The sequence below is a fragment of the Dicentrarchus labrax genome, unplaced genomic scaffold (genome assembly GCF_905237075.1).
Source record: "Dicentrarchus labrax unplaced genomic scaffold, dlabrax2021, whole genome shotgun sequence".
NCBI lineage: Eukaryota > Metazoa > Chordata > Actinopteri > Moronidae > Dicentrarchus > Dicentrarchus labrax.
In genome coordinates, this window is record NW_026136724.1 from 14,348,658 (window position 1) to 14,363,915 (window position 15,258).

Below are 15,258 nucleotides of genomic sequence, written 5' to 3' on the forward strand. Positions count from 1 at the left end.
CACCTCCAGCATGTTAAAAGAAAACAAATGAGCAGCCAATCAGTCGGTCCAAATTCTGCATCCAGTATGGTGTGGACAGTTGATTACAGTGTCTGACTGTGGACGGGGTAATTAGGGTGGCCTCCCTGAGTCGCCTGCATCCACAGTGATAAATGTGATGCTTGATTAAAAATGGACTGAGTGCCGTTCTCCGACTTCGCCAAACAATACATAAATCACGGCTGTGTGCAGACTGGGGATATGATTTAAAATGCCAGACAGATGTTGCTGTATCCCAGCTCGCTCCTGCAGATACAACATTGCCGCTTCTTCAGGAATTTATGCAGAATTATGCTATTTCACTGGGGTCTTAATTTGCTGCTTGCCAATTTTACTGTAATATACAAAAATGAGCAACAGGGCTTTTACTTTTCATTAAAATTCCAACAACCATTTGAATGAGGGAGAAATTAAATATTCAGTCTGTAATTATCCGTTTAAATTCAGAATACAAGAGCGACAGGCTGTGTCTTGTAACCCAGTGCGGGATGTTACACTGTCCGTCTGACCCAGTGAATGCCCTGTTTTCCTTTACAGTAAACTAGGCTGAGGTTGTCTTTCTAAAGGCTAATGGAGAAAACTAGCCAGCCATTCTGAACAGGTAAATACAAAATGCTTCCTCACATTATTTCTTAGATATAAGAATAGATGTGGATAGGCTGTTTGTTGAACCTACAACTTATGTGGTGTCAGAAATAATGACTTCTTCATTCACTTAATTAATCCTCTCAGGACAATGATCATTAAAAAGTTGACTTGTGTCAGTAAATAGAAATATCCCAGATTCAATCATGTAATTTTTGCATCTATAAAATTCCAGGATTGTTTGCATTAAGTAGTGTACTACAATTCAAGGCACTGTCTGAAATTACTCCCTTGTTCATTCACTCTCTGCTCCCTGTATAATGGACAGTCAGGAAGTAAATTGTGATTTCAGACATCATCTTGCGTCATCACTGACAGCTGAAGAGCTGAACTGTCATTTCTAGTGGGATTGTTAGCAGAGTCGAATGCATGCCATGGACACTACTCTTTTCATTGCATTGTGGAATTTTTGAGGGCGCTATATAGTATGTAAATTTCACACTCAGAGTTTAGATACATTTAAATAAAATTGATTACAGTCAATTTTATGCACTATATAGTAAATAGGAATACAGCCATAGTTTGGAATTAGACTAGGTGGATTTTGTTTCTTCTCATTTTTTTGTTTTTTTTTTTCAAGAAAGTGTAGAGAGCAATAATTTTTATGTCCAAATATTCTGCCGATGTTACTATTGTTAATATTACAGCTCCAGTTGCACGTGACCATGTATTTCTTTAGCGCCAGGTACTCCTTTTCCCTTAGCTCTTTAATTCACTGAACCTTCTGCTTCTACAATCAATTCCACTGGCCTACTTCCAGAAAAGCTGCGGGTGTTGGCACAGTGACCTATAAAAACGTGCACTTCCAGTCACCTAAACTCATCATTATAGAAGCCCCCCTTCCGCACTTGAATTCAAATGGGGGACTTGAACACCGTGGAAAAATACGTTGCCCCGCATTGATTTTTCTCCACAGGGAATGGATGAATGTTGATGGGTCGTGAAGAGTCAGGGCTCAGAAAGGCCTGCCAATGTTCCCGGCTCACTTTTCACCTTAGTTCAGCTGTATAATTTGCAAGCACACCCGCAGAGCACCAGGTGTGGACACACTGCATCAACAATACCCACCAATACCGTCTCCAGAGTGTTGCAGGCACACTACATTCACTGGAATCAACAGCATGGCAGACCTTGGCAATGTCCTGCTGGGCCTGTTCCTTGCCAAGGAAAAAAAGTTCCTTTTCTCTAGTCTGCACCAGAAATCGGTGTATCAGACCCTGAAAACATTGAACCTGGAAGCACTGAACTGTTGTGTTCCCCTGATACTAGTTTCTATGAAGTAGAAATAAAGAGAACTTTTGCTAAAGGCTAATCAAATGTGAATAAGGGGAGTCCACCGTTTGGGGTACAGGTCTATTCTGTAGAGATCAAAACTTTTGTTCAAACTTTGGAGCTCCTTTGAGACCCGGATCATTTTTGATCTGCTGTGGAGATTATAATGAGGACAACTTTAATTGCTGATGACAAATCACAGAGCCAGTGGAGGATCTGTGTGCTGCAGTGCTGCCAAGGGAGCAGCTGGAGAAACAAAGCAGCATTCTGTTTCTGCTCAAAAAGCCTTCTGTCTCTGATTTAAAAAAAAAAACACTTTAATGCTCAATCAGAATTGGTTTGTAATTTGATCACAAATTAAAAAAGGCAGCTATTTTGAGAATGTGGAGGATTTATGCCTTTATGTTGTACGTAAAGAATGTAAAGTTGCACAGAAAACAAAGACAGCCAGCAGTGTCACACTTCTTTCTGCTTTGACAGCTTCCACTGGTCAGATTCACATGCAGCATTTGTAATGCCCAAGTATGCTGCACTAACAGACCGTACAGCACTGTATCCAATCCAGAATAGGCCTTCTTTTCTTCTGCCGTGACCAGTTGTCACATTCCAGCATTAGCAAGAGAGAAACAGCAGCTATAGAGGGGTACCACAGGGGCCAACCCAGACCAAATCTGTCTTCTTTTCAAGGATCTGTGCTAATTATCTAAGATCTTTTCAAATTCTGATCTGCGATCTGTTGAACATGGCTGGTACAACGAAACCATTTGCCTGAACTCGACTCTCACATTGGAACCAATGAAGTCATCACTTAAGTGCAAACCCCATCCATTTGACCCTTAGCTTAGGACAAAGTAAATGTTAGGTAAAGTTAAACTTTCATCCAGCTCTGAATCACCTTACCAATACGAATTCTATCAATGGTCCAAAGACAAACTCAAATAATTATAGCCTATGAATTATGAGACCAACAGAAATCAGTGCAATAATAAAATATGTCAGATGTTTTTCCCTGTAGGAGGTTTAATATAATCCAAGTTTGTCAAACTATCAGCAGGGGTTCCAAAATATATGGCCATGTTTAAAATGCTGCAGGAAACTCCATTATGAAATCATAAAACGCATCGTATAACATCATAAAAGTACCATATTCCCCCCTGAGATGGACTGGAGGGACAAGCAGACATTATGTCATGCTACAACGTCATGATGTTTGTATGGAGGACTGGGTTACAAGTGATTGTAGCCAAGTTGTTCTTTTTGTTATTCAATATATACATAATAAATCACAGCAATAGAAAGCACTGATGGAAAGAAACTGAACACTTCCACTTTATTTCCACAGTTAAAAGGGAAAACTCACATGAGGCATTGCTTAAAGGACAGTGAGCCAGTTAACAGCCAGTTAGCTTAGCTTAGCTAGACTGGAAACGGGGGGGGCAGCTAGCATGGCTCTGTCTGAAGGTAACAAAATCCACCCACCATGACGTCTAAAGCTCACTATTTAACAAGATGCAGCGTTTGTTTAATCCCTGCAAAAACTGAAGTATAAAAATAGTATGGCACATAATCCCCAAAAATTATTTTTACACTTTGCACAAACTAAACAAACCAGATATAACATGTTAATATGTGAGCTTTAGAGGTGCTGGTAGGAGGAAAAAAACAAATCTTCCTATTGACAGTCTTTTAAGCCAACTTCACCGGCTACTGGTTTTAGCTGCAAAACTTTTACTACGACTTCTGTACAGCTGCAAAAGTTGATGTGTTGAGACACACACAAATTGGTTCATTTCACTTCCCACACAAACATCTTTCCTGTCTGCAACAGGGATGTCACATGGTATGTTCCTTGTGCTGATAACACTATCAGTGAGTAGATGCTGCTGGTCATAGCAGGAAATAAAACAGAAAGGCCAGTGTGTAGATGAAATTGTCGTTGTCAGCCGCCCCTGTAATGGATTGACTGGATGTGGTATCACGGTAATGAGCGAGCCTGGGGGGAAAATGTCTGTGTGGATTTCTTGATGAAATGCACAGCGTGATGGCTGAGCTGGCACCGTCACACTGAGTGGTGACCTCTAATCTGTCTGCTCTCTATGTCTACAGAACAGAGATAGGAATCTACAACAGGACAGCACCTTTGGAAGCTCAAATTCACATGAAAAAGAATGACTGATTGCCTTGGATACGGAATTTCTTTTAGGCAGGGGGCAACCAATCAAAGTATTGACAGTCTGAGCTCCCTGTTGCGTGTGTTTCTTACCAAAATGAAAGTGAAAATGCATCACAGAACTCCTATAAACTATCAAAAGTAAAACATGCATAATTCAGTACAGTCCAACAGATTAAAAGATGAAAATAATAAATGAAATGGGTGAACTCCGAAGCAGATAAAACTGTGTGGTGTGGTAGATTTCCCCCGAAAACACATCAAAAATAAATTGCAGTGCTGTCATAGCTCATCATGAAAGCACAACAACCATACAGCCTTTCCCATAGCTATCGATCCATGAATATCAAAATGATGGCAAGAAACAAATTACATTCTGTAGAAAGATAAATACGGTGGCTGGTTTATCTCGGGCTGAGCGAGGTGGGAAAACAACCATTATCAAATGCAGATTTTTCCCATTTATCAAGGCTGACTTCCACTGTGGCTTGCTTGCAGTCAGAACTGCCATGTTTACTTAAACAGCGATTCACCTTATCTGTAGCGAGCTCCGAGTAAGTGAAAAAAACAGCCACTGATCCCATCATGAGACTAACTGCAAAGATGAGGAGTTCGGTACCCCTCCGTGAGATGGGTGAGCGGACTATTGAGCAATGCTTAAATGGGCAGTCCATCAATGTGGGGGAAATTGGCTTAAATGTTTCCTGACCCTGCATAGAAAATTAAGGAGGATAGTTAACTTGAAGGATGATGTGCTTTATGGTTCTAAACACAGAATAATTACCTTACGACCAAGCCAGACCTGAGCGAATTGGAAATGATGTACCACAAAACCAAATATTGTGGCTAATTGGTGAGGCAGGAAATTGCAATTTCAATTCCAACTCTTTATAGATTAGCTTCGAGCTATGCAGATTGTCTCTCTTTTTTTTTTTTAAATCAAAATTCTTTCAACCACAGTCGCCAATTCCTCCTATTTCCAACTATCTATAATAATCTCTATCAGCTCTCTTTATTTCTCTAAATAGCCCTCCATTGTTCCACAATGAGAGACCCTCTAAACAACACAGCTGTACTGAGACCTCCACACTTCCTCTATCTGTATTATCTGGTGTGGTTCTCCTCTTTTAGGGCGCTTATCAGGAGGAAACAGGAAAAGGAGAAAGGCTATCTCTCTCCCCAGAGTAAACCATGTGGATGGGAGTGAAATATGAACATACTATATTGGTTCTAAACATTTATAAATCCAGTAAGTGTGAACATAATTTGGACACCTGACAAAGGATTTATATTATACAAGAATCTGAAACTTTATGAGACATTTTATACATGTTCAAATGAAGATACGGCCATAAATTCAGAGATAAATTACTGCACTGTTCTAAAACCTCTCACAATACTTTCACGATGACCTTCTACGGGTTCTATTTAGTCAAATTTCTTTTACAAAGTGCTACAAAGATAATGAAAGCAAGCAAATACTGACTGTAGCACACACACAGTGACAATGCTATACCATTATAATCACTTCACTCCTCCTACATCTCAATACCAAACACTATAACTGTGCCCTTGAGTAAAGGTAGCGGGGCTGTCATCTGATCTCGCCTGAACCTTAAATCTCTCAAGCCCTCACACCAGCTCTCTCTCAATCTCGCCCTCTCAAGTTTTTTTATGAGGTGAGAAGCACAAACCAATTTTCCCCCACACACCGGGTACTCTACAGTCGGCCCTGTTCTGACCCACAAAGCCTTATGCATATTAGTCTTTTTTACAAGAGTTAGCTGGAGTAGCCATGCGTGAAGATGGAATGAGTGTGTGCAGTCCTCAGCTAGGGTTCAGTGCCAAGGTTGCCAAGCTAATGAATCTCTATTGGTTTTGTGAGGTGCCTCGCACTTATAATTAAGGCACAGCACAGTGTTCGTTTCCCTTGCTGAGATGAATGGGAGTTTTATCGCAGCTTGCATGGCACAGCGATTTTTACCCCATCATATTATAGGTATTCATCAAACAAATATCTTGTTTTAGCAATATAAAAACATTTATTTCTCAGTTTATCTTCAGGAGCAATTACTCCCAACTCAGCTAAATGCATGAGGCTGGGGGGAAAAAGTTATTGCTTCAGGTGAACGAGAGCAGTAGGGAACAGAATGAGAACAGTGGGGAACTTCAAATGTTCATTTCAACCAGCTGTTATGTGTATACATTATGTGTATACCTTCAAATGAGGTCAAATGATCTAAAAGGCTGTAGCTTGCATTGAGGTCTTTCTTTAAATATGGTAAGCATCGCAAGATTAAAGGAACTGTTACAATATTTTGGGGGAATACGCTTATTTGCTTTTTTACTGAAAGTTAGATGAGAGGATGGATAGATGATGGTGAAAATAAAGCTACAACCAGCAGCCGGTTGTCTTAGCTTAGCATAAAGATTGGAAACAGGAACAAACTGCTAGTTTGACTGTGTCTAAAGGCAACAAAATCTGCTTATTTGAGTTTACCGTAGCATAAAGAATGGAAACAGTAGGAAAGAGCTGGCCTAAATAACCTGTAATCTGTAAATAACCAGAAATGTAAAAAATGACAAAGGTGGAAACCCTGCAAATGGTACAAAAAGTAGCCAAAATGTTCAAAACCCATCCAAAACAAATTTTGCCTGCCCAATTAAATAAAAAGTAGCCCCAGTGAGCGGAACACCTCCCAGTCTGGCAACACTGGCTCCATGAGCCTGATCATTTACACCATCAACTACTCACAGCTGTCAGTGCACATGAAAAACACAAACACCCTCCACATGCACAAATGGACCCCTTCAGATTCTGAGGAACTGGCTGATGATAGTCAGAACTCACTATGAAGTGCTTTTCACAGTCAGAACTGGTACAAGCTGTAGTGAAATGTGAGCGTTTTGTCAAGTGCCGCAAAAAAAAAAAACCACGTTTGATTTTCTGTTCTGACAGCTGTTCTGGTCTCCAGACCAAAAAAAAAAAACCTCAGTCAATGAAAGATGATACTGAATGGATATTGATTACAAAAGGTAGAAAGGGTAACTGCTTGCGATTTGTGTGATCCACAGCTTGGGTTTGGTTTTGTATTACGCCCCAACTGCTGTAAGTTGTTTCTGAAGTTTGGAAGAGAGAAAGTGGATGCGAGCTTCTAAGTGTAATCTAACTCCACAAAAAGGAGCTTTGCTTACAGAGTGAGTTTGGTGCGCTGAGGTAGAAATTCAACCCCATGGTGCTGAACAGTTGAGAAAGGTCTCAGTTAGGGAAGAGCAGGATGAACACGCATGCAGTTAGCCAGATAAGAAACCTGTGAGATGTATTCACCCCTTTATCATGGTTTGAGGTTGTCATCCTCCCAAATCTAGCATAGGTGTTATATGACATATCTACAGCTTTGGCATGTGTTTTTTGCAGTGAGCTGGCAAACTTGTAAGCCCAGTTGTCCATGGATACCAGTGTTTTGGGATCCACATATGGTGTGTATACAGGGAGGGTCGTGGGACTGAGGTTTGGCGGTCATGTCTTGGCAGACAGGCGAGTCGACTGCGGCCCGCAAAGCGCATGGGCCAGCCAAGGGTTAGCAGCAGCCTCAACCAGCATCGTGCATCGTTGGGACTCAATGGGACACAGAAGGACAACCTAAAAATAAACAAACCCATCTCCTATCCATGTCTGAGAAGTGGTTCCAGAAGCAAGGGTGGTATAAAGTATTATAAAGCCTGTCATGTACGCTTGCCACTCGCAGAGAGCAGCGGAATTAACAAACGTTGAAACAAACAGTTGCGTATGACATTTGTTTTAAGACGTTCTTGGTCCTATTTGCAGGATCATTTAGTCTAAGAAATGGCGGGAAATAGTGATCCAAACCCAAGTTGATATTTTCAAATTACTTTATTGACTCGATTATTACAATTGTTGATAATTCATTTTCTGCCAATTGACTTTACTTGACATTTCAGCCACATTAGGATGTACAAACTATTTTACATGATGGAGTGATGGGGATGCAGTCTGACAGGCTTATATCCATATCTACCAGACTTTGCTTTTCTAAAACTAGGTTTATAGCTATGAATGGATGACTGAATTATTATATAATTATGTCAATAACAATCAAGAACACACAAAATCCAGGATTTGTATATGCTTTTTTTGTAGAGTAACCTTGGGCAGCAGCTACTCTATAGCGATGATCTCACTGTTTCAAAATGTCAAAAGTCCTCAGAGGTTACTATACTAAATGCTACAAAAGATGATACCTTAAATAAAAGAGCCCCCAGGTCTATCCTCTGCATCACTGAAGATGTCAAACGTCAAGGACATTGAAGTGGGAGAAAACCTCAAGTTTCTAGCATGTTCTAAAGTCAGAAGGTCCAGCTGGCAGACCTTATAACTGCACATGAAAGAGATTTAGTTTATTATGACAATACCTTTCAGAAAATGTTTCTGATTTAAAAAAAATCTGCCTTGTGCGTGCCTCAGTACCCTTTCATTATGAGGAACAAGACATGCAAGCTCTTCTGTTTGCCAGAAGACTGTTTTTCCTGCCCCTTTAAGGATTGCAAAAGCTGGAGCGCATCCCAGCGCAAGAAGATAGGCTTTAACATTTCATCCTCTCTTCAACACATCTACTGCCATTACTTTCCCTCACCGTTGAACTGGACACCATTATAAACCTGAAGAGAAATTCTAATTCACCCCATACAACATACTGGGCTCAAGCCTTCATTTGTGGCTTTAAAGCAGTTTCAAAGCCACAACATCTGCAAGAGTTGACCACTAAGTGCTTTCGTGAATAAAATCTGCTAGTAATCAAAATGAGACTCTTTGCACCGCCTTCCTATTGTTTGACTGATATTCCCAGCCCTCCACCACCAAATCTGAGGAGGTTACGGATAGCAAAAACAAGACATCAATAGCAGAACTTTTTTTATGGCCAATGAGTGAAAAAATATGTTAGCGCTCTAAGTGCATAAAATAGCAACATCTTTTTTCACCACCAAACCACACTTTTCATGAAGTTTGCCTGTTTCTCCCCGAAAACACATAAGTTAAAAGCCTCTTGCCTCAAAAACCATCTCAAATTACTATTCATGAACACTTTTTTCATCAGTTCTACTCACCACATTGTTCGCTTTAATTTTTTACTTGCCTTTAGGCACTGTTACTCATTTCTAAAACACTTAGCTCCTGACGGACATAAGCCTTTTCACTTCAGCTGGATTACTCTGGAAGTCAAAGACATTCTGCTCACTCATTTCATTAGCCTACATCTTCCCTCAATATTTATCTGCTCCAAGCACATATTGTTACTTAAACAGCCTTCACACAACTAGGGCACATGTTTTAAATAATTATTCCACTAGAGGCACAGATATTCCTGGCAACATGTACTACAGTGTGCTGAAACTGATCACAGTGAGCCTTGGGAGTGTCAAGCCATAAGAGATAACAATTATCAAATATCAAATATCAAATACAGAGATGATTTAAAGATGACATAGCTCCTTTTCATGGAACACAATCAATGCATCAAATTTAACTAGTTTGTTGAGCCAACAAATGTATGAGTCAAACCCTATCTACACCAGAGTAGGGCTAACATATTCCTGCCTTGTTATAGTAATGTGAGTTCAGAAGTTAGTTAATAATTCCAGTAATGCTCCATTACTACAGCATCTTGAGGGGTAAGCCTGTTTCCTGTCAGACCCATGAGTTTGATGGAGGGCTAAGGGCAAGTTTGAGTAGGCTTGACTCAGGATAGCTGTCTTATTTACGTGTTTTTTGTGGTTTCTTGGCTGGATATCTTACTACTGGTAAGCCAATATTCACCAATACTCCTCATTGTCTTTAATTGTGAGGTTTTTTTTGGCCACTTGGGGGCAGCGCAATGAGCTGTAAACACTACATTGATATTATTGCCTCATAAAGTTGATATGGCAAAGTTGTATTACTAGCCACTAATTGAAGTCTATAATTTTCACTCACCTTTATTTATTGTCTAGTCTTCACCAACTCCGGATAAAAGTATCTGTTGCAGCTAAATGCTACAAACTAGGCCTTAACTTCTACTTGAAAGAGGTGAGACTGAAAGCTGCAGGACATTAAACCTATGCAGTGAGCTGAAAGACGCTCCACGGGGCTAAGAGGAACTACAAAGTCAGGTAAAATGTAATAGAACATAAAACTATTGTTTAGAGCAGCTTAAAATACAAAAAATACGACCTGTAAGTGCTTTGGAGTTGTAGGGCACCTTCGATGTTGCTTGACTGAGTAACAAAATACTGTAACAATTTGTTTTTATGTTGAGTAAGTGATGTAACTACTTTAAGGAGTTATAAGTAATAACAGATTGATTTATCATGTAACCTGTCAAACACTGGTCATGGTACAATAAATCTAAGTTAGTAGCCAGTAGCAGAGAAACAACCAGAAACACTGCAATGAAAACTGGCCTCCTGCGTGAAACTGATTTAATTTACTGCTTCTCTTATCTCAGTTGATTCAAGCACATGAACATTCCTGACACACAACAATGCTCCTTATTAACTGAGCATACTTCCACATACTTGCTACACACAGATTCATACATGAGAGAACTGGCAGTTACATGAAAGTTAAATAGAAGGAAGCAAGAAAACTATATCTAACAATAGATATATTGTTCAAATGTACAGATGATCCAGGGCCTTCAATAAAATGTGCATAATCCATACACATAAAGGCAGTTCATTAGCGCTTCAACTCAAAGCACTATGGTTTGAACTATGATGAAAGGGCACTTCTTAAAGACAATCCCATATTGATGCATTTATCGGTCAACCTCAGAAACCGAGCTAGAAAAGTAACAGATGTTGCGACCAAAAGACTCTGTGATCTTCTATCTTCTCTTGAGTCACTGCTCTTGTGTCACCTCTGTGTTATTTGTGTGGCATATTTAATTGCTTAAACCCTTGTCTTGGGTGAACATTTAGCTAGTTTAATGGTGAGGCTATTTCAAACAGAGAATGAAACTGGATTTATAAAGGGAATATGCCAGTCGGTGAAATCCAGACTCCACCAAACCCAGCCCCTCGCTAAGAGATTGGATTGCTTTGCTCTTCTGATACAAAGAGGGAAGATGTTTTCACTTCAGTCCCCTGAGGGACCATAATGCAGTTGCGCAGGGGAACTGTGACGTGATTGGGGTCACAGATGTTTTGGGATTCATGACTCTGAATGCTGAAAGCCACTTAGGATTCATTTCATTTCACGATGACGCTTCCTTTATCTCTTGTCCTTGCTTCACTCTTGCTGTCTACTGAATAATGTGCTATTCGTCCTAGTAAAGACATCCGTTACTGGGTCCATTTGTCAAAAGGTGTTATTAAAAACCTCTTTGAAATGTCAGCATCACACAGAGCCTCATTTGTTAACCTGTCAAAAAGCCTTGATGATGGGTATTCAAAGGAGAGTTCAGAGGTGAGGGTAAATATATTTTCCAATCTATGATCACAACTCTCAAGCAATCAATCTCACTGTACAAACACCTTATCAGCACTGTGAATACATTTGGCAAAATCCTAGAAAAGCCTGACCGTAAACCAGCAGATCACGTCTTCAAAGATGGCCTGGCTCAAGACCTCTCCCGGCTCCTGTAAAACGTAGTCATTTCACACGCAGAGGATTTTCATTGGGATTACCATTGGCCAAGAGAGAGCTTGGCTGGGCCCTGAGCAGTGCCCAGGAAAAACACTTGACATGATTGAAAAAGCAGAAACCGCCAGAACATCCCCACAACTTGGAGCGCTGGGACATAGACGAATTATCCGCCTCGCCATCTCGTCTTCTGTGTTATGAAAAGCATGTGACGTGCAACGAGAGTTTGATTATAGGGTGAAAGGTCAGATAAGATCATCTCAGCTCAGGAGGCAGCTTAAAAAGACAAATAAGAAAAACAAATTTGTCTACACCAAAGACAATCTTTTTTTAGACGACTCCAGACCAGAATGATCATTTCAACGCTTCTCCACTTCAATCTTTCTCTCACCTTAACCTTTTGCTCATAACTCTCTTCTAATCCCTGAGGGAAGAGACTGGGAGAACGCGACTCTTGACCCCAAGAGAGGACGCCGTTTGATGAATGACCAGGGAAGGTCAGACCTCTGATTGGTATTCAACCTCCTCCATCTGAGGGCGCTGAACCAAAACGCCAGCGAGTGTCCCCCAGAGTGCAAATTACCATGGTGACTTTGATAGATACACAGCGTTGGCGGACACTGAACTTTCACTGAGGGGATGGAGTGCGAGCGTAGGCTGAAGCGGGGCACTGCAGGTAATATGTCACCAAAGGGCTTTTCTGACAACCCTCGCCGTGTCACGGTCACATGTACAGACGAGGCTGACGGATGAATAACCGCTGGGCGCTTTTTTTTACGGGGGACACTTGGTGAGGTGTGACGGAACTGGAGACGCAGGCACACGGAGCTCATTTCTACCACCGCTCTACGTTTCTCCTCCTCCTTCACCTCCACACGCACTCTGTCTTGCTCACAAATAACACACACAGGGGTCACTGATGGAGCTGGGAGGGGATCTTTGACCTTTAAGGGGTGTCTGGAGATGCATACCAGACAGCACCCACTGACTGAGCTGTGCAGGAATAAGGGAGGCGACCTGTTCACTGTCTGTTCGCTCTTTTTTATCCCCAGAGAAATCTACCACATACCTTACATATCAGTAGTTTTAACCCTGTGATTTAATACTTGATAATGGAAGACTAATTAATATCCGTTTTGACAGAACTGTTGCAGGAGCCAAAACCTCTTATGCCCATATACAGTACTTCAGAGTCAGTGAAGAACTACCTGTCCAGTTCCTCTTTTTTATAAAGGGACCAGCTGTGTTGCAACTACTGAGCATTTACGCAAAAGGGGCGATTATTCTTATAAGCACAGATGTATGGCAGGCACACACCTAAAAAAATATTAACAGCATAGTTTTTTTCTTTGTAATACTTGTGTGTGAGAGGGATGAAAACTGGAATATCTAACAAGAAAAAGGCCAAAACCAGAGAATAAACATTATTTCTTGTAAGACAAATATATGTTTTGGGGGCTTAAATGATTAGTCAATCAACGGAAAACATTATCTGCAACTATTCTAATGGTTGATGACTCATTCCAAGCATTTAAATGCCAAATATTCTCTAAATGTCAAGATTTGCTGCTTTTCTCTGAGTGTCTCTGGACATTTGAAGAGGTCACATTGGACACTAGGATGGACATTTGACTGTTTTCTGACATTTTATAAATGAAGCGACTAATCCGTCAATGGGTAAAATAAGTAAATTAAATAAATGAATCAGCACATTTACTAATGATGAAGATAATTGTTAGTTGCAACCTAAAATGTTTTTCTTTTATATCGCCTCAGATTTTTCTTGGCACCGGTTGGAGGGTCCTGGCCCCGGTTTGGAACCACTGGTCTATATGACTCTCACTGACAGCAGTAGATATTACTACCAGATATTGTTAGTACGTTTTTTTTATGATGTTTTTAAAGTTAAAGTCATGTTTTGTCCACCTTATCCCTCTCCACCAGAGCAGCCTTGCCCCTCCACAGCTTTAAAAGTGTTGACATATTTATTCAGCTGTTTGCAAAATGAAACTCCCGGTTTAAATTAGCTTTAATTCCCCAGGGGTTCAGGGCATTGTTAGAACAGGCACCAGTGCTTCATCAACATAAAGAGCATCTGAACCTCTTCATGTGCCCTGCAGGCGATGGGACCGAGCCTTACCCTCAGCTCACAACGTGTTGAACTTCACCTCTTTTGCTGTTAGTTTCTGTGGACATGGAGCATGTGGTTTTAGGGCAATCATCATATTTGTTTTGAAAAAAACAAAAAACAAAAACAACCACAGTGGGTCTTTCTCATCTTGGCTAAATTTCTGCTTAAGTCTCTCAATGAATATGAGGGACAAATAAGAACAATAAAGCAATATGAAGTCAATGAAAGCGCAGTCCAAGTTCTAGAAATACACCACTGCAGGTACATGTTGGTAACAGCTACAGTTCTACCGTTCAGGTGTTTCAGCATACTCCTTTTCCTTCCCTCCCCTATGCCTTTGTGCCTTTTACTACAGCTGGAAATAAAGCCGTGATTTATTACAGGATGCGGACAAAAGCACATGCAAACATAAGGGCAGGCGCAACGACCCCCGTCCTCCCTCCTCCTGCTTCCGTGCGGAGGTAAAGAGAGGAGATGACAAGCGGAGGAGCGGAGGGTGATGTTGCTGGCAGCGGCGCTCTGTGGGCGAAACCTACCTGTCATCGTAGCAGAAATCTGCGTCCAGCGTGTTCAGATAGAGACCCACAGCCACGGCGGTGCACACCAGCTCCGTGATCATCTCTCAAAACCAAAGTGGGGAGAGGAACCCGGGATAGAAATGACTGGAATCAGGTCCCCCCCCTTCGCTCTGCTCTGTCAAGTCTCTGTGTTTGTTGTGCTCTCAATTCAGCCCGCTCGGCAGCACGGCTCTCCAGACAACGCAGGGCATTTCCCATGTCATGCAAAGTGTGTCAAAGTTTGCTATATTCCCTCTAACCCATTGTGTTGGGAGATGGGTCAGGGGTGTCGGGAGGTGAAGCTATCGCCGGGTCTGGGTCGGAGCTGTGCGCATTTCTGTGCTGCGGTGTCCTCAGTGTGCGCATCTCTCCGCCTTGGCACTGGAGAGAGCAGAGCGGGGAGACGCATGTGGTTTTCAGGGAGGTTGAGCATGCGCACTGGGCTCTGCGCTGGAGAAAAAAAAAAAAAAGGTGGAGAGTGTAGGAAAGAAGTAATTGTGATTTCATGCATTACTGATGGGCTGGAATAAGAATCAGTCTTGTAGTGGAAGTGTGAATATTTATATCTGAAGTCATTTGCAAGGTAACATTGACTCAACTGGAAGACAGTCAAACTGTTTGTGTTACTCTTTATGTGGTATTTTATTTTCTTAAAGTACTCCATATAACATAAATGTACATAGCCTACATATATTGATGAAAATAAAAAGTTTAAATAAAAAAAAATGACTTACATAAAGTGAAAGTAACAAAGCTTACTGAGATTATTAAAAGCAATTTTCACAATGTCAAAAAATGTATG

At 41.1% G+C, this 15,258-nt stretch overlaps 1 protein-coding gene across 1 annotated transcript in view; it reads right to left on the reverse strand.

The window, feature by feature from the left end:
* tmtc2a (transmembrane O-mannosyltransferase targeting cadherins 2a) overlaps positions 1–14,865 on the reverse strand; it is a 56,945-nt gene extending 42,080 nt beyond the window's left edge. Inside the window, exon 1 of the mRNA XM_051391953.1 lies at positions 14,436–14,865. Within this exon, the coding sequence (XP_051247913.1) occupies positions 14,436–14,518 (83 nt within the window). The 5' untranslated portion in view covers positions 14,519–14,865. The remainder of the gene's footprint in view (positions 1–14,435) is intronic.
* Between the last annotated feature and the right edge of the window lie 393 nt (positions 14,866–15,258).